The 18,161-nt window shown below is 45.0% G+C and overlaps 1 protein-coding gene across 1 annotated transcript; it reads left to right on the top strand.

Annotated features, from left to right (window-relative positions):
- Nucleotides 1-11,025: 11,025 nt before the first annotated feature.
- taok3b (TAO kinase 3b) lies at nt 11,026-17,823 on the top strand. The gene is made up of 8 exons (XM_023823405.2): nt 11,026-11,252; nt 13,174-13,410; nt 13,692-13,820; nt 14,556-14,759; nt 15,608-15,847; nt 16,155-16,367; nt 16,644-16,826; nt 17,256-17,823. The coding sequence occupies exons 2-8, from the start codon at nt 13,225-13,227 to the stop codon at nt 17,415-17,417; spliced, it is 1,317 nt and encodes a 438-aa protein (XP_023679173.1). The 5' UTR covers nt 11,026-11,252; nt 13,174-13,224; the 3' UTR covers nt 17,418-17,823.
- The last annotated feature ends 338 nt before the right edge of the window (nt 17,824-18,161 follow it).

Here is an 18,161-nt window from a genome sequence, read left to right as displayed (position 1 = left end):
GACTCCCATTTATGCAGAGAAAATGCTTTTGTACAAGTACAGATACATTGGACTGTGTTTTTTCACATATCCCATCATATTAAGACATACACGCATTATAATGTAATAATAATGTTATAATAAGGTTATAGTGTGTATTCATAATCAGTTCATTAAATAAAACAAACATTTTTTAGAATAAAATAGAATAGCAAAATACGGACCCCTGTGGTCTGTGCACTATTTAGAAAACGCCGTCATGCATTTCATTTGTGTTCATGTTAAAGATGCTTCAAAAGAACGAGCAGTGGATTTTCAAAGTGCTGCAGCAAGTTGCCATTGAAAGGCTGCTGTCTTTCTGCTAAAGTGATTTCTCCATTATCTCCCCTGTTAGCCGTATAAGCTGAATTACATGGGAATTTTACATGGGAGCCGGCTTCCTGATTCAGCATGATCTTAAGTAAGACTATAGATCCATGTCGTGTCCCTTTATCTCCTTTATTTTGGTGTCTCGGTCAAAGACTCTGTTAAAAAGAGGCAGTTGAGTCCAAACAGAGAGTTTCAGCAAAGCCAGTATAGAGATTATCCCTGTAGTGGAAAAAGCAGCTATTCAGAAAGTCTTGGATCACCGTAAATAGTGATCCAAGGAAAAGTGAGTATTTCACTAATGCAACGTGAAACATTTTTATCACTAGAGTCAAAGCATGAACGTCGTCAGAAAGGGAAAAGAGGAGTATGACATTCCAGGTCTGGACACACCGTGTGGGATTAGATCAGCCTGCGGATGTTTCCAGATAAAATACCTCTAACATACTTTTCTCGGTGTGACAGAACTATAAAAATGACTTCATACAAAGATCAAATCAGTATGGTGAATTAACATCAGCTAAAGTCTAAGTAAATGAACTTGCACATGCAGAAAGAAACAGAGCAGCTGAGCAGGAGGACCTGCTGTGCCATGTGGCCCATGGATTGTACGAGGATAAATGTCTCTTCCACTGGGGAAGATTAAATGGGCCATAGTTCACTGAAAAACACAAAAACACTGACACTTTAAAGATGCTTTTGTAAATCACAGAAGTGGGTTTTACAGGAATAAAATAGTATCCAGAAAAAAAACTTATACTGAACAAAAAAAAGGAACTTGTTACTAGAGTTCAATATGCCTACTCAACATATTGTAATTATTCCATAACTGCATCGAATGAAATATTCTCGCAAATCAGATCTTTATTGATATGTAGTTATTTTTTCAAAAGGAATGGAAAATCAGAAAACCTGAAATGTATTCCATTGCTACCTCAAATATTTTATTTTCTCCTAATAATTTGAACTAAGGTGTTTAGTAGATATTAGCATATAAGGAGTGGATTGAGGCACAAAGCAGGACTTCAGATGGTAAGATTGCCCGTCAGTGGCTGAGTCCAAGGGCGCCACTACCAGCAGGGGGGGCTGCTGAGCTCCCACTTAGCTGCAGGAGGGCAGGCTGTTGAGTGCAATCAACTGAGAAACGGCTTAGAAATGACTTTGCATTTCTGTGTTCATGAATTTATCGGCCACCTGATGCCTTGCTACTGGTACTTGTTGCGTTTCAGACCAGCAGTCAGAGAGACTGATTAAGCAAGTGGAACCTGATCAGCCAGCACTGGGGCAGTGAGGTAACCTGCTGAAACGCTGTTCCTCCCAAAATCATACCATGGATTATGTCATGCCCCGCTCGTCCGATCCTCCCAGTTATAACTCAACTGGATCATGCTGTGATTAATTGTGTCATATTCAGTAATGCCCTGTCTCTCGGTATGCCCCTTTGGAAAATAAGCAGTTTTACAGTGTGGCTTTCCAGCCTGCTGGACGTATGTATCTGCGTGATACGCACAGCAAATTAGCGATATCTGGACGTCGGCATGTCACTGTGCCTGACATCATGGGGATTCCACCACATTTGTGCATCAATGCACCTTTATCAGCACATTTAAACTGGGACATGCAGCAAAAATACCAACATGTATTATTGGGTTCACTGGAAATAACTGGGTAATTTTGTTTTTATTAATCCTGAACGATTTTTTACAAATATTATTATTTATTTCTGAGTGCTTTAGTTCCAAAATGATAATGGTGTTGAAATTACACAGTAAGTATTCAGAGCTGAAAGGGAGACCTCATGTGAGGCCAGTAGGTGTGTATTACTGTGCACATCTCATTAGAACAGGGAGAAGTTCATGTTTCAATTTCCATTTCCTGCCTTATACCGTTTCCCACTATACACCACAGACAAATTGGGATACTATAAAACAGAAATTGAAAAAATCCCACACTTAATCATCCATCCATTTTCTGTAACTGCTTTTCCTAGTCAGCATTGCGGGAGTCTGGAGTCTATAAGCACAAGACAGGGGATGACCCAGGACCGGGCACACACACACACACACACACACACACACACACACACATACAGGTACAGACACCCCCCCCCCCCCCACACACACACACACATACAGGTACAGACACCCCCCCCCCACACACACACACACACATACAGGTACAGACACCCCCCCCCCCCCACACACACAGACATACAGGTACAGGTTTTTTTTTAATTATTTTGGATTCTGGGGGGAAATCAGTAGAGAAACCCTACGACAACACAGGAGGGACAAGCAAACTCCCCACGTGGAGTCATGCTGCTAACTATCAGTGCTAACCACTACGCTACTCCTCACATTTAATCAAAATATAAATATTTAGCTCCATGGAATCCTACTATAATCCTTGTTTCAAACTGATAACTTTGTGTATATTCCCGACCATTTTCACTGCGACTATGTAAGCATCTTTATTAACGCTTACTGTTATGTCTAGATCTGGCCACGAGAGGGAGTATGGGGTAGCATCAATCTCAAGCCATACAGTTCACCTTCTTATTATTAAAAGACGTCATTATTGGTTAGTATCTGGTTCGCTTCTGGATTTAAGACTAACCTTGGATAAGATTTTTCTTTTCCAGCCCTGAGCCAATCTGCCTGGTGGGCTTTTGGTTTAGTTTTTCCTCTTGATGAACACATCACCCGCATAATTGTCTCTGAATTTAATGTCATGTAAAACTCACCAATTTTGAATTTGTGTGCAGATCCATGCATTTAATCGCTCAGTAATGACAGTGTCGCAGATGATTTTATTGTATGAGACATATCATTAATAATAATCTAACACAAAAAAACAGGACTGAATTAACATCCCGATTAGCCCTCGGGTTCTGAATACATCGTCAGCGAAGATTTGCAGCCAATCTGGCAACCGCGACCGTGGCCGTACACGATCTCAGATACATTGGCTCACTTCTGACCTAGTGGCTCATAATTTAAGATGATGTGCTGCATCGAACATCAAGTCGTGAGGCTAATGTGTTGGCTTACCTCTTCATTTAAATAAATACATTATCCCGACAGCAATAAAAGTGTTATGCAGGCTCGCCAGTACTAAAGGTGATGTATGGGTTTGCGGGTAATGAAGCTGACATATTGATGGGCAGATGAACCAAAGCCAGAAGGAATTCCACACAGACATGGACCCCCGTCAAAAGGGCTCACTGCAAGTCAGTCACCTCTGAGATATTGGTTTTCACCCGTTAAGGAAGCCAAATAAAATAAAGTATCGAGTTCACGGACATCGAATCCTTCGGCCATTCCTCCGTAATACGGTGTAGTCTGCATTCATGCATTCTGCATGTTTGCAAGCCTGAATTAATTCATGACATCATCGGTTACTTGGGTTATTTTACAATTTGTGTTTTGTCACTTCGTATGCATATTGCCCGTAGGAAGCAGTTCTCAATGAGATATTAACCGATCGCATATGCTATCGTATATAGAAATATAGGAAAGTCGTTTTAATAATTGGATTTACCGATTGACAGAAAACAGAATCAGTAAATAGGGCCAAAATCTCTTTTTAGTATCTATGTTTTGCAATTTTCTTTCTAAATGGGTAAAAATTCCATTTTACTGTGAAAAAACTAAAGTTTGGTAATTTTGGGTAGAAATCCATAAATATATGTATGAAAACTTTTCGGCTTTTAAATCTATATGAAAGACAACCAAGCCTGATCGAAAAATCTGAACGCAATTTTTAAAAACTATTTTAAGGTAAACAGTGACAATGTCCAACTGATTCCATGAAGAAAATAAATAAACACAATCTGGCTAAAGCCATGAAAGCCAAAACCGCTGTGTGGCAGCATTGATTAGAAACAAAACGCGAGAGAAGAAAAACGGCACATTCAGAAACGACCTAACCAGTCTACAAAGTAAAGCGTATTTCAAATTAAACATTTATAGAAATAGACTGGGTTAGTGCGCGATTTCGCACGTACAGTCTTAATTTTATACATGCCTCTATATGTGTTGCACAATAACTAATGTAATAATAGTAAGAAACGAAGAAGAAATGATCAGCAGGACGATTTATGAAAAATGACGTTTGAATGAAACACCCTGTCAGCCATTTGTAAAGCTCCATACTGTTTTGCTTGGTCAGTGGTAATACTCTGCTCGGACAGCAGATGGCAGCAACACACAAATACTTCTGCTGTGACGCTTATCTGAGATCAACGTCGCAGAAGGACCCGTTACCCGCGCACTTCTCAGTGAAAAGCAATAAACGTTGTCATTTACGCGTAGTTTTTAGAATAACCAAGGTAGCACTTCATTTTCCCGTTGTATGTGTCCATTAAAACGTTTGCTGCAGATCCTTCACCAACATTCAGTACATGTACGAGTGGATTCCACAGAATCAAAAGTGGAATGATCTGGAAGGAGATATAGAATGTAGTTCAGTAGTGTAGCCTTTTGTTGAATCCTCACTATTGTAAGTCTGTGCTCCTGTTCTGGATAAGCAGCTGGAAGATGGATGAGTATTATGTACATACATTATACCGGACAATTTTTCAGTGAACTTTAGAGGTATTCTCATTACAATATGGGAAGTGGGCAGCCAGACCTGGTGAGAGCTTCCTGTAGCTTGACCTGCATAGAATTTCCTGGGCAGTTCACCAGTGGATCACACCCATGTGGAGAGTGCGGATGCATCACTAGTGATAATGTGACCTGACTTTTGCTCCACTTAGTTCAGCGTGTATTTTGAAGTTGGTTACGTGTCAAAGCTGTCATAATTACTTATCATTTAAGCATAAATACTGGCTTTGTACTGCATTTGCATTTTGTCTATTTGGCCCTATGTGTATGTAGGGTGAGCCACCTAATCCATGTAGGAAGGTGCACTATGAGCCACAACGGGATTTGCAAACTACCATTTCAGTTAAAAGGAGTCGGAGCTCTCTTAAGCACCGAGTTCTTGCTGTGTGCTGATTGGTCTTTTATAATCATGCATGTGCCACTGATGTCAATGTGAAACAGTTGAATGAGTCTTTCAATCAAGGAAACACACCAGTAAAAGTATAAGACGAACCGAACAATTTAGACGAGCATAAGAGCTTTTCAGTTTTAAGGTAGTCTGTAAAAACTGAAGTAGCTCATAGTGTCCTCCTGATATGGATTAGGTGCTCATGCAATGCGTATGTTCATCTGTGCACTGCGTTCTCAGTGCTGTAGGCACCAGAATTGCCCCCTCCAGGATCAAAACGCTGCATCCTAATCTTAATAATTGGGCATAGAATTTTCCCCGCTAGTACTTCAGATGTTTCGTTTAAGGATGAAAGAGCAGGGTCCTTCCTGGGATCTGGATTGTTTTAATGTGTGGGGAGCTTGGCTGCTATTGTGAGACGCACAGAAATTCCTCCGTGCTGAAATGTGCAGGCCGATACGTCCCCTGGGTGGCCTGTCACGTCACCTGCAGGCCCCGATAGAGGCCATGCCGCACCCCCGCCGTGTTACTCAGAGGTTCCACCGCGACGCCGTGACCTCACACATCTGTCATACTTCCTGCAGCTCCCACTCATCAGTTCTTGGCATGTTACTGGTAAAAATTCATTTGAAAAATGCAAATATTCACGCCACAATATTCACAGAATTTCCTTTCCCCTTTGCTGGTGGACAGGAACTTCACAGCTCAACCCCTAGAAACCACTCCTAGGTTTACAATGTCATTTAAGTCTTTTTTAAAAGGCCCCTTCAGAAGCAAATATAATTCAGAAATCTTACTATTCAGACATGGCTTCTCTGCAAACTCCAGCCTGTTGGTAGCACTAATACAGTAACATAGTAGCGCATGGTTGGGCCTGAAAGCTCACACCCCTGCTATCTACTGCAAATGCTCCCAGCATGCCGTGCGGCTGGACCCATGGAACACGGCTGCCAGTTAATTTAATGAGTTCACTGGCCGGCTGACATGCCAGTAGAACTTCAGCTGTCTCTCCACCCCAAAGCCACCAAAAGGGCTAAACGCACTATGGCATCACTGACCAATAGGCTTAACTTCCCTTCATGGGGTGACCCTTGTGACAAGGCCAAGGAGCCGCAAGCTTCCTCCTGACCAGGACCAGGGCCTGGGATCAATGCAACACATAGAGTCAAAATGGGAAATGGTTTCAGTGGGTGAGGAAGAGGCAGAGACGTGGCTTTGTGAGTCAGGGATATTAGAAAGTTGAGGAGGTGCAGAAGACTCTGCATGGTTCAGGACTGACGTCAGGTCTGTGGTCTTAGCTACCGGTAAAGATGAGCGGGACCAACTGACACAAATTCCCATGACATGGCCAGCCACAGAACCCCGCCCCGCCCCCCCCATCCGGACACTTCTATTTTAAATCAAAGAAAAAGAATAAGAAAGCAAAAAGCAAAGAATAAAACCAATAAAGAATAATAATAAAGAACAAAAACGCAAAGAATAAAAATAATAAAGAATAACGTCCAGTGAGCCCGAAAGCTCCTGTGAGCCCGAAAGCTCCTGTGAGCCCGAATACTCCTGTGAGTGTGAATTTCAGCTCCATCAAGACGGCGGCCCTCAGAATTTTTTTGTATTTTTGGGTCATAAAGGACAAATCATGTGACTCATAAGCTGTATAATTTTAAGTGACTATTAGAACAAAGATTCTTGTTTGGAATAGAATGGAACATTAAACTTCCTGCTTATAATATGTAGAACTAGTGGTAAAAATCCTACTGAGGTTAGTGCACATAGTTCACATGGGATTGGCCTAGTGAGTGTCATTAATAATAATAATAAAAACTAGCCCAGCAGTAACCTCAAGATACTTATTGCAGGTAAATAAATAGTAATAGTTTGTGCTAATGCTTAATGCATTTAAACAATCACTAAAGTTGCGATATGTACATTTCAGAGAATTTGGTCAACCCTCCATTCTCGAAAAACAGCACGAACGCCTGAGACTCACTTCCTACTTCTGATAGGCTGGACTGCCTGCAGGTGGTGGTCGGCTGGAAGATCCCCCCTCAGCCTCAGCAGAAGCGGCCTGATGCGTCTCCCTCCCGTGCTGCATCTGCTGTGAGAAAACAGAAACTGAGCCAGGCCACTTTACCAGGTAACCCTTGCTTTGGGATATATATTTTTTTTTGATGTGTGTGGGTTTGACATCCTTTTATTTCCAGACACATGGTGTAACTCCGCAATTTCTCATTTCTTGCACTCCACTAGCAAACAGCTTGTGGTTTATAAGTGACGTATCACCGTCCCCTGGCAACATCTGACCAGAGAAGCTTCAGCTTCCGAAGACAGCTTGTGTGGTTCCAAGCGCACATCATGCAGATCACAATGAACAGTTCATAAATTATAGATTGTTTGTAAATTAGCCTTGAGGTATTACAGGAAACAACAATGGTGCTCAATGGTGTATTGATATAGGACAGAAGTTATGTGGAGAAAGTTTTTTTTAGATTAGTTTAACCACAAGAAAGTTCCAATTTGTTATATAAAGAGCAAACGTAATCGTACTAGACATGAGGGTGACATATGTCTGGTTTTAAAATAGATAGGGACCAAATTAGCCCCCAACTCCCTAAACACACATGGGACTCCCATTGTATTGCAAGAGAACTTCATCCCAAACATTTTCTCTTGAGTGGTAGTATTAAAAATATTCTCGATCATTGACCTGCATTGTGTCTTGGAATCGCCGGGTGTCACAGAACACGTATACTACACATGTGTCAAGAGGCATAATACATGGATGGTGTCCCTGCAAACAGCCCCCCCCCCCCCCCCCCCCACACCTCTACATGTGGGGAGCATGATTAGGAAGACTATGTTTTATTTACAGCAGTGTTTCCAAATTTGGTCCTTGGGGACCCACAGACAGTCCTCCCAGGGAGCAGAAATGTGGAGTGTCGGACGGGAAGCGCAAACGTGAACCAGCTGCGGGTCCCCGAGGACCGCTTTGGGAAACACTGATTTTCAATGCTTCTATTCTATAAGCTGCGGTTGATTCTCATGGTCCATTTGCATCAAGCTTGGGTGGCTTACGGCCCCCTGACATGAGCATGCTGCATGGTTAGGACAGCTGTCTGGTGTTGCCGACCTCACAGGATCTTGTGTGGTCTTGATTTTCCTTTTAGCTATGTTTAGCTTTGATTTTGTTGACGTTTCATTTTCGATTGACGTCTTTCAAAAAGTCCAGCATCAACACAGATATCCGGCTCATTTTTTTCACTATATGTTTTGCAATAGTGAATGTTTTGCGCGAAAGACTAACATCCTGTCCAGGGTGTCCCCTGCCCTGTGCCCTGTGATGGACTGGAATTATGCCCAGGGTGTCCCCTGCCCTGTGCCCTGTGCTGGACAGGCAATACGCCCATGGTGTCCCCTGCCCTGTGCCCTGTGATGGACTGGCATTACGCCCAGGGTGTCCCCTGCCCTGTGCCCTGTGATGGACAGGCATTATGCCCATGGTGTCCCCTGCCCTGTGCCCTGTGACGGACAGGCATTACGCCCATGGTGTCCCCTGCCCTGTGCCCTGTGACGGACAGGCATTACGCTCATGGTGTCCCCTGCCCTGTGCCCTGTGATGGACTGGCATTACGCCCAGGGTGTCCCCTGCCCTGTGCCCTGTGATGGACAGGCATTACGCTCATGGTGTCCCCTGCCCTGTGCCCTGTGACGGACAGGCATTACGCCCATGGTGTCCCCTGCCCTGTGCCCTGTGATGGACTGGCATAAGTAGTCAGATAAGTAGTTGGAAGACGCATGAATGAATGATTGCCTATAGAATATTGGGCAACCTCTGATTAGAAAGATTGTATTTTTGTAGGGAACTGGGTGCTGAAATGTTTATAGCATTTTTTGTTGGCCGTGTGTTCGAACAGTAAGCGACATGCATTATTGGAGATCTGTATGTCTAAAGCGTGACCTGAAAGACATTCACAGCCCTCACAGGAAGCTTCTAGAAAAATCCGCGGTGTGGATGTGGGTGGACAAAGGGCTTGGGAGGGTGAGGTGGGGGGTGGGGGGGGATTATGTCAACTCCCAACTTAACTCATAGTCATACAAGATACTAGACACCCAGTTACAAAGATGACTCAGGTAAACAGACATGTTCCCAAATGACGACCAAAAAATTACATTACAGTCCTTAATAAACCATTTGCTCCACGAATCCTAAATTTTTTCAACTTGGAATGATCATGAACCTTTGGACGCCACCTGTTTGAGGACATTCATGGGTTCCCCAAGTCAAGTCTCAAGACACTTTAATGGTACTGTAGGTCAGGAACTGGAGAGTTTGCTGTTATAATGCTATTGTTTAGAACCTAAACTTAAGTTAAAAATTAGCTGTTAGATGTTTTCTGAACTAGCAGGATGTATGGATCTCATCTACACAAGATGTGTCCTAGTATTGATGTTACCGTGTGATGTGATGTAACTGGTTTCTGTTTCATCCTGACCAGATTCAGAAAGTGATGTAACTGGTTGACCCCCAGGATTCCCCACACAGTCAAATCTCTGTTCACCTCTGGGCTCAATTTAAAATTAGAAGGAATTGTAAGTAGGATTTAGGTCATGTGTTTCAGCTATTTAGACTTAATGGTAAAGAAAAGTCATTTTCACAAAAACAGACACTGCCATTAGATTTTAAGTAAATGAACTAAATCTGTTCAAGTTTAATTGCAAAAATTGCAATAAAAGCAAAAATTTGGCAGCTAGCATTGTTATTTTGACTAAATAAAAAAGGTCATTTTCTGAAGCCCAAATTCACGGTATGCATCTCAAATAACTTCGAAAGGCTCGTTAATGAAAATACTGGAAGTGGCTTGATCGATCCCATTTAGAAACACCATGTTTTACAGATGTTTCTGCCAAGACAATTCCTGCCCTCTCGATTCTGAGGAAATGCTAATCAATTAGTGAGGGATTTGGCAGGGTAATGAATAAAAGCATCGCTGCTTGAAATCAGTTCGGGGTATCTGGTATCCAGGTTCCCCTTCTATATTGATCCATTTCTGTGGATGAAGAAGGTGACATTCAGTGAAAATCTGTACTGTGTCTTTAAATCAGGAGAGAAGAGAGAGAGAGGGGGGTAGAGGGAGATGGAGAGCAAGGGAGATGAATAGAAGGCACTAGAAGCAGACCGTTTATGAGCCGAAAGCACGGCTGAAATGTGATAGAAAAACCAGCAGAGATACTTGGAAGATCGGGCTGTGGTGCTGCCTCTGTACTGCGCTCTCAGCGCTGCAGAGCTGGGCGTTCGGGGGCCGTTTTTCCAGCCCCGGATGATGGCGATCAGACAACGGAAGAAGACCGAATGACAGTTCCCTTCTAAGCGGCCCAGTGACCCTGAGGCAGGGACGAGTTGCCGAGGAACTACTTTGTTTTGCTCTCTCGCATCCCTTTCTGGTGGTCACCCACACACTGGGGTCTGTGGCCCCCTTGCTGGGATACCTCCTCCCTCCACATCCCCCCACCCAGGGGGATTTTTGCCTCTGTCGCCGGAGAGAGGAACGAAGGGACGAGGCCGACGTGGCTGGCGCATCGCTGCCTCCCTGCAGCCCGGGCAATGAGCTTCCCGTAGCAGGGAGCCGCGGGAAGTAACAGGGCCTGCCGGGAGGGGGGGGCCCGGGCGGGGGGGGGATGCGTGCCAGTGGGGGGGGACGGGGAGCAGCAGCAGCGACGACAGCGGCAGGCCGAGGGCGAGCTCACCGGCTCCCTCTCCCCCTTCTCCTCCGCCCCTGCAGGACCATGCGCTTGTGAGGGATGGGGCGCCGCACCCGGAGCCCAGGCCTGAGCCACGGCCTACCTCCCCCGACCGGGGCCAGGCCCACCACCACCGGAACCGGGAGCGCTTCGCCACCATCCAGTCAGCACCTTTGGTAAGGCCTGAGCCTCCTCTTCCTCGCCGTCTTCCTCCCTGCCGCCCCGCTGGCAAAAAGAAAAGCGTTTTCTCTCCGGTCTCCCCGGCGCTCTCCTTGTCGGTTGTCATGGCAACCCCATCTCGTTACAAACAGCCGCCTCTCTCGACCCCCCCACTCCCCCCCCCTCCCCCCCCACTCCTCCATCATCTCTCATCATATTTTAATCGTTAATCTCGGTGATGTGAAGGCTTTGCGCTGAGGTGCGATTCGTGTGTCACGCATCGGTTATTTTTTGCCGTGTGCCTGAAATCACGCCGCGTGACATTTCCATGTAGCGTACGACTGACCTGCGGGTGGTTTCTTTACCGCCTGATTTCCCCTTCTCTGCAGTTTATGTGCATGTGTCTCAGTACGTGTGCCTGTGTTTGCCTGTGATGTCAGTGCCTGGCTTGCATTTATGTGTGTGTGCGTGTTTGCGTGTAAGTGCGCCAACCAATTTGCATGTAGGGTGATGCCAGGCAGGGGCGACATCCAGGCGTGATACTGTAACATCGTATCGTAATGTGTGTGCGTGAATTTGGTGCGTGCCTGTCCACACGTTCCAGGGGCCGTGAGTGAACGTTACCCCATGCTCTACCCTGATTAGCATCATCAGTGCTAAAGTCATGTCATGGATCATGTGTGCATGATCGCCTGCTGCTGGACTACAGCTCATTATATGTTGCCATTTTACAGAATCTGCTTCCTCTCTTTGGCGAGTCCTTAAGTTTAGACACTGTTGGGTGACAGTCTTCATGCTGGAGAGTCAGGCTGATTCAGTAATGATGTTCCTCACGCTGGAGGAAGGAATGTAGAAATGAACCGACAATTACAATCTGAGTGTCCCTCTACATATGACCCCCAGGCAGCGGTGTTCATGTTACAGGCAGAAAGTCTGAGACATTCCACAATGTTCCAGAATGCAGCAACCAAATGCCACGTACAGTCTGCCCCATAAAGTCAAAAACATCATTTGTATGAAGATAATAAACTGTTTCCGATTGTCAGAACTTAGCTGGATTCGTCTTCTCCACCCCCCTCCAATCCTCACTGAATTCTGGAATAATTCTCCCAGAAATCAGTTCTGGCAGCTTGGAAACTTGGCCTGCTAGGTCATTGGAGTTTTCTAGATGAGGAGTGATGGAAAATGGTCAGGGGGAATATTTTTGTGATGGAGAAGATCTTTAAATCAGAGCAATTTTGACATTAACTCATTCTGTCACATAGAGACATGATGCTATTGTTATTTTTGACAGTTCTGTGAAGTTTACCTTATTAGAATTTACTAGTATTGCCTCAACCAAAACTTATAAAATTACTTTAGGTCTGCCTTTGACGTGAGCCAGACATCTCACATTATTGTTTTTTATAGTGAGTGTAATTGTATCCTAATATTAAATAAGTTGCTGAAGCTGTAGCCTTTGATCTGAAAGTGTTTTGTTGAATTATTCTTGTATATTTATCTGCACTTTGTGACATTTGATTATCCATCCATCCATCCATCCATATTCTACTTACTTATCTTAGACAATGTTGTGGGGGGGGGGGGGGGGGTGGAATTTAGTCACTCTATTTATTGGAAAATTCTCATTGTCAAAGGTTTTGTTCAATGTGCATGTGTGTTAGGATTAAGTTTAGAGTTGGACATATGGTTAGGATTAAGTTTATGTTCATATATTCAGTTGTGGTTGTTGAACATTTTGCTCAGTGTGTATGTGTGTGTGAATCTGCATGTGGAGATTCTGCACATACATCTTGCTAAACGTTATTCCACCCATTAAAATCCAGAATGAAAACCCTCAGGCCAGTTTGCAGTAGCTATGAGGAACATCCAGATTTTTTGGATGCTGTTAGGAGGCACTTGTCCACCAGGTCTTAACCTTTGAAAGCTGACCCCCAGGTTACGAGGCAGATCCAGGAGCATGAGCAGGACAGCGAGCTACGAGATCCGATGTGGGGCTTCAAGCGGATGCGGCGGCAGCACCAGAAGCAGCTGATGGCGTTGGAGAACAAGCTGAAGGCTGAGATGGACGAGCACCGGCTCCGTCTGCAGAAGGAGGTGGAGACGCACGCCAACAACGCCCACATCGAGCTGGAGAAGCTGGCCAAGAAACATGCTCTTCAGCTGGACAAGGAGGTGAGTGACCCTACTTGGCATCTCGTGGACCCACACAGGTGGTATCAGGTGTCCAGATCTGAACCACACTCTGAAATCAAAGCAGTATTTGATTCCTTCAAGCTGGCGAATCCTCTGCCCCCTGAAAAAAACGTCCTGAGAGAAGGTCAAGATTAAGTGCAGGAAATTGTGCTACTTAAAATTTTGTCCCAAAATTGGAGCTCCTAAGACAGCTGCTGGTAAGATGAGGTGCACATACTCATTCCTTTCTGGCTCCACTTTCATTCCCTCCCTACCTCTAGACGAAGGCGGCAGCTGCTGATGAAAAGAAGTTCCAACAGCAGATTATGGCCCAGCAGAGGAAGGAGCTGACCACCTTCTTGGAAAACCAAAAGAAACAGTACAGACTCTGCAAGGAGAAGATCAAAGAGGCTAGTGCTGTTTACTAGTTCTCCTGGAATCATGGGTCACTGTTCTTGTGTTTGTATGTGCATGGACTCAGCCATTATAGACACTAGTTGTTTTTTAGACTCTTGTTCCACACCAGAAACACTAGCAGTGGGCAGCGTTTGTGCCCTTGCACCTGGAGACACAACATAGGCTGCAGGGTGTTGGATTATGGTTTTTTCTTCAAACGCCAGTGTTTTGTTAGCAATGCCATGCTAACAGATTGTACTGGGGTCGTCCTTATTTATGCTCTCAGATGCTGCTGCCTGGATCCCAGGTCTGCTTTGCCCATCAGTTATCAGCTTAACTGACCCATGTTGTCAGTGTGATCGAGATTCTTCTGTTATAACTTCCACTCTGTCTGCTTTATTATTTCATTAGTCATTGTAATCAGGCATCTCAAAGGAACGCAAGTGACCATTGAGTTCATAGTTGTAGTATTTACAGAGATCGTGGAGGTGCTGCATATTGGACCTTCCCCTGAATACTCGGCTGTGGGCAGAGGTGGATAATTCAGGTCCAGAGTGTAAAAATCCAGACCAAGATTTTGATTCAACCAACCAGTTGAGTATAAGGAGTCGCAGACACAGAGTTACTCAACTGGTTGGTTGAAACAAAATCTTGGTCTGGACTTCTCTCTCGACCTGAAATACCCACCTTTGGCTGTGTGTCTAAGCCTTGTGCCCTTGATTCCACTCTTCCTTGGTATTGTGACTTAGGAGATGAGTGAGGACCACAGCACACCCAAGAAGGAGAAGCTGGAGAGGTTGTCCAAGCACAAGGAGACCATGCAGCATTCCCAGGCCGAGGAGGAGGCTCAGCTGCTGAGCCAGCAGAGGGTGTTCTACGAGCGCAACTGCCGCGCCTTCAAACGCAGGATTCTCAGCAGGAAGCACGAGTTCGAGCAGGAGCAGATGAGAGAGGCAAGACTACAGCTTCATGTCAATGTTAACTCTGATGTAATAGTATAATTAAAATTAATTAATCACGCAGTGTCATTATTTTTGGATCTTTTCTTTCAAGATTTATCTACCTGCTGCCACAATGAGTAATTTCAAGCCTAATTTTGTTTGTTCTCCCGGTCTTGCTAGATATTTAATTGTATATCCATATGCACTCCCAGTCAAAAGTTTGGACACACTGACCCATAGAAAGGTTTATTTATACTGTTCTGTACATTTAAAAATGATTAGAATAATGAAGATAATAAACAATTAGAATAATAAAGACATTAACACTATAAAATAACATATATGTAATTATGCACTGACAAAAAGTATATAAAAAATATTTACTTGTTGGGGCAGTTCTGTGGGTTGGGACTCAGAAGGTTGCCAGTTCAAATCCTGTGATCAGCAGAGTGATCCCACCATTGGGCCCATGAGCAAGACCCTTAACCCCAGTTGGTCCAGGGACTGGCTGACTCCACTGTCTCCTCTAACCAGTTCCATGAGGCAGCCTCCTGGGATGCTTCTCCAGATGTCCTGAAGGAGGTCCCACATATATGCTGAGCACTCATTGGACGCTTTTCCTTCAGTCTCTGGTCAAACTCCTTCAAAACATTTTTACTGTGATTAGGTTAAGTGACCAGGTCGCATAATGTGACACTCTGTCACTCTCCTTTGTAGACAACTTGGCGTGTCCAAACTTTTGACCGGCACTGTAGATATCAGGGTTTTAGCTAGCTCATCATTTTATATCAATATTAAAGTATAGTTGGCCATAATGAATGGCAGGAGTCAACAGTGTTCTCCTGTGTTCTTGGCTGCAGGAACTGAACAAGAAAAAGTCCCAGAAGGAGATGGAGCACGCCATGCTAATCCGGCACGATGAGTCCACCCAAGAGCTGGAACAGCGGCAGCTGCATATCCTGCAGAAGCTGCGTGTGGACCTCATCCAGCTGCAGCACCAGACGGAGCTGGAGAACCAGATGGAGTACAACAGCCGCCGGGAGCGCGAGCTGCACAGGAAGCATACCATGGAGCTCCGACAGCAACCCAAGAACCTGAAGGTCTCAAGCATTAGCATCAGTGTCCATCATTAGCATTTAGCATTACCCTGTCGTATTACGAGATAAAGAGTATAAAATGAATTCAAAAATATGAGTATCTCACTTTCAAATACAATTCTGTGCTTGATGAGTAAGAACTGATAGGGCTCCTACAGGGTATCACTAATGGTACGTTTCTCTGAATTAGCTTATAGCTGTCTATCCTTGTGCTAGGCTTGCCAATGTGACGTGTTAGCCCAGCTTTTAGTATATTGTTTATGAAGAAAAGTAATGGAACTTCGAACACCCCTGCCTCTATTTCTTACAGACTTTGGAGATGCAGATTAAGAAGCAGTTCCAGGATACATGCAAGGTACAAACCAAGCAGTATAAGGCCCTGAGAAGCCACCAGCTGGAGGTCTCCCCCAAGAGCGACCACAAGGCCATCCTGAAGTCATTGAAAGAAGAACAGACGCGCAAGCTTGCTGTGCTGGCGGAGCAGTACGAGCAGAGCATCAACGACATGATGGCATCGCAGGCGGTGAGCAGGGAACTGAATACACTACATCAGGCCAATACCTGTTCCAATGCAGTAAAGAACATTTAAGTAACTCTAGGCCTCGATCGCATTCCCAATAGTACACCTAGTAGGATATGATTGTATTCTGATGGTGGTTTCTGGTTTGGTACTGGTTTGAGGTCTTCCAGTTGATGCTACCAATGTTCAGCAGTCAGATGCATCATTTAAGTACCTTAGACTAGTTTGGTTGTCCCCAGAAAGCCTAAGTCTAATCCATCTCACTAACTGGATGAACAGGTTCGGCTGGGTGAATCCCAAGAAATGGAGAGCCAAGCACTGAAGCAGCAGCTCCAGCAGGAGATGGAACTACTGGATGCCTACCAGGGCAAGGTCCTCATGCAAGCCGAGGCACAGCACAAGCTAGAGAAGCAGAAACAGGAGCAGCAGGCATCGATCCGCAGGACCCATCTCGAGCAGAAGGTGGGTGGGCTGCCTCGGAGCATCTGCTTCTTCTATGCTTCTTTCTTGGGTTGAGAATCACTGATTATTCCCAACCCAACGCAAACATCGTCACGACTGATAGTACTAAAAGGTAACTGGGACATAGAGACCCCCATTGCAATGAGAACTACAACACATAAGCTTGAGTCATTTTAGGAACCAGTAGGTAAAGATAGGTGGGAGGGCAGATGCAACCTGTGGTTAAGGAATCATACTTGTCACTGAAAGACTAGTTTCACATACTAGGACCTTATGTTGCATTTTTGAGTGCAGTAGTTGAGCGAGCCTTCAGTAGGACATCCAGCTATATGAATAGGTGAACCGTAGCAGGCTGGCTCTTTAAGTGTGGCAGTGTGACACGTGGCCGGCCGGGCAGGGTTTATCGGGTTGGGCTGTCTCCGGTTTCAGATCGAGGAGGAGTTGGCCGCGCTTCAAAAGGAGAGCACGGAACGGGTGAAGCACCTGCTGGAGCGGCAAGAGAGGGAGGTCAGTGCTTTCGACACCGAGAGCCTCCGCCTGGGCTTTGGGAGCCTCAGCACCCTGGACGTCCCCATCGAGGACAGCAGATGAAACCAGACTCGCCGCTAGCGCCTTGTCTGCCCCTCCTCACCCAGGGGCTGATTCCCCGCCCTGTTCTCTCCTCTCACCTTCCCACCGGACTGCTTATGGGCCAACCTCAACTGTTGCCATCTGCTGCCCCCACCCTCACCTCCAGCCAAATCCCGTTCCACCCCCCACCCCCCCCCCCACCGAGTCAAGATGCTGGATTAGTCCCTCCGTTGTCTTTAAACCCAACGTCGTGATGTCGGACATGTCTCGTGCAATTACAGCGATTCTGGGCGGTCAAACTGGTTGAAAGGTGAAAGCACCAACAATTGTGGATGGGCGTTGCTTCGAGATCAAGCACCGGCGACAACATGCTTGACAAAAAGAAAAAAAAAAAACACAAAAGTATTTCGACTTTAAGACACTTGCAGCCATATCTTCTGAGCTGCTCCACTTTTGATAGGTCATCAGGAAATTTTTATTAGGGTCGAGCAATTTGATATGTTTAAATATGATCTCTTTGTGTGTGCATTGGTATTTCAAAGAGGTTAACACAGAAAAAAATACGGCTGGGGGCTAATGCCCAGAAATTGGCTATGTTAAATTCCGTTTCACCCATGAGAGTAAATACCTGTTTCAACACCATACCCAAGTCCAAGATGCTAAAGACTTGGTTTGGTCCTGGTATTTTTATTGCAAGAGAGGTTTAAAAGGAACTTTTTTTTTATTATTATTATTTTCATATACGTCTTTAATTGGTCAGCAGAA

The sequence above is a fragment of the Paramormyrops kingsleyae genome, chromosome 7, assembly GCF_048594095.1.
Source record: "Paramormyrops kingsleyae isolate MSU_618 chromosome 7, PKINGS_0.4, whole genome shotgun sequence".
In the NCBI taxonomy this organism is placed as follows: Eukaryota; Metazoa; Chordata; class Actinopteri; order Osteoglossiformes; family Mormyridae; genus Paramormyrops; species Paramormyrops kingsleyae.
Note: the sequence above shows the minus strand (reverse complement) of the source record. Positions and strands in the feature narration are given on the sequence as shown.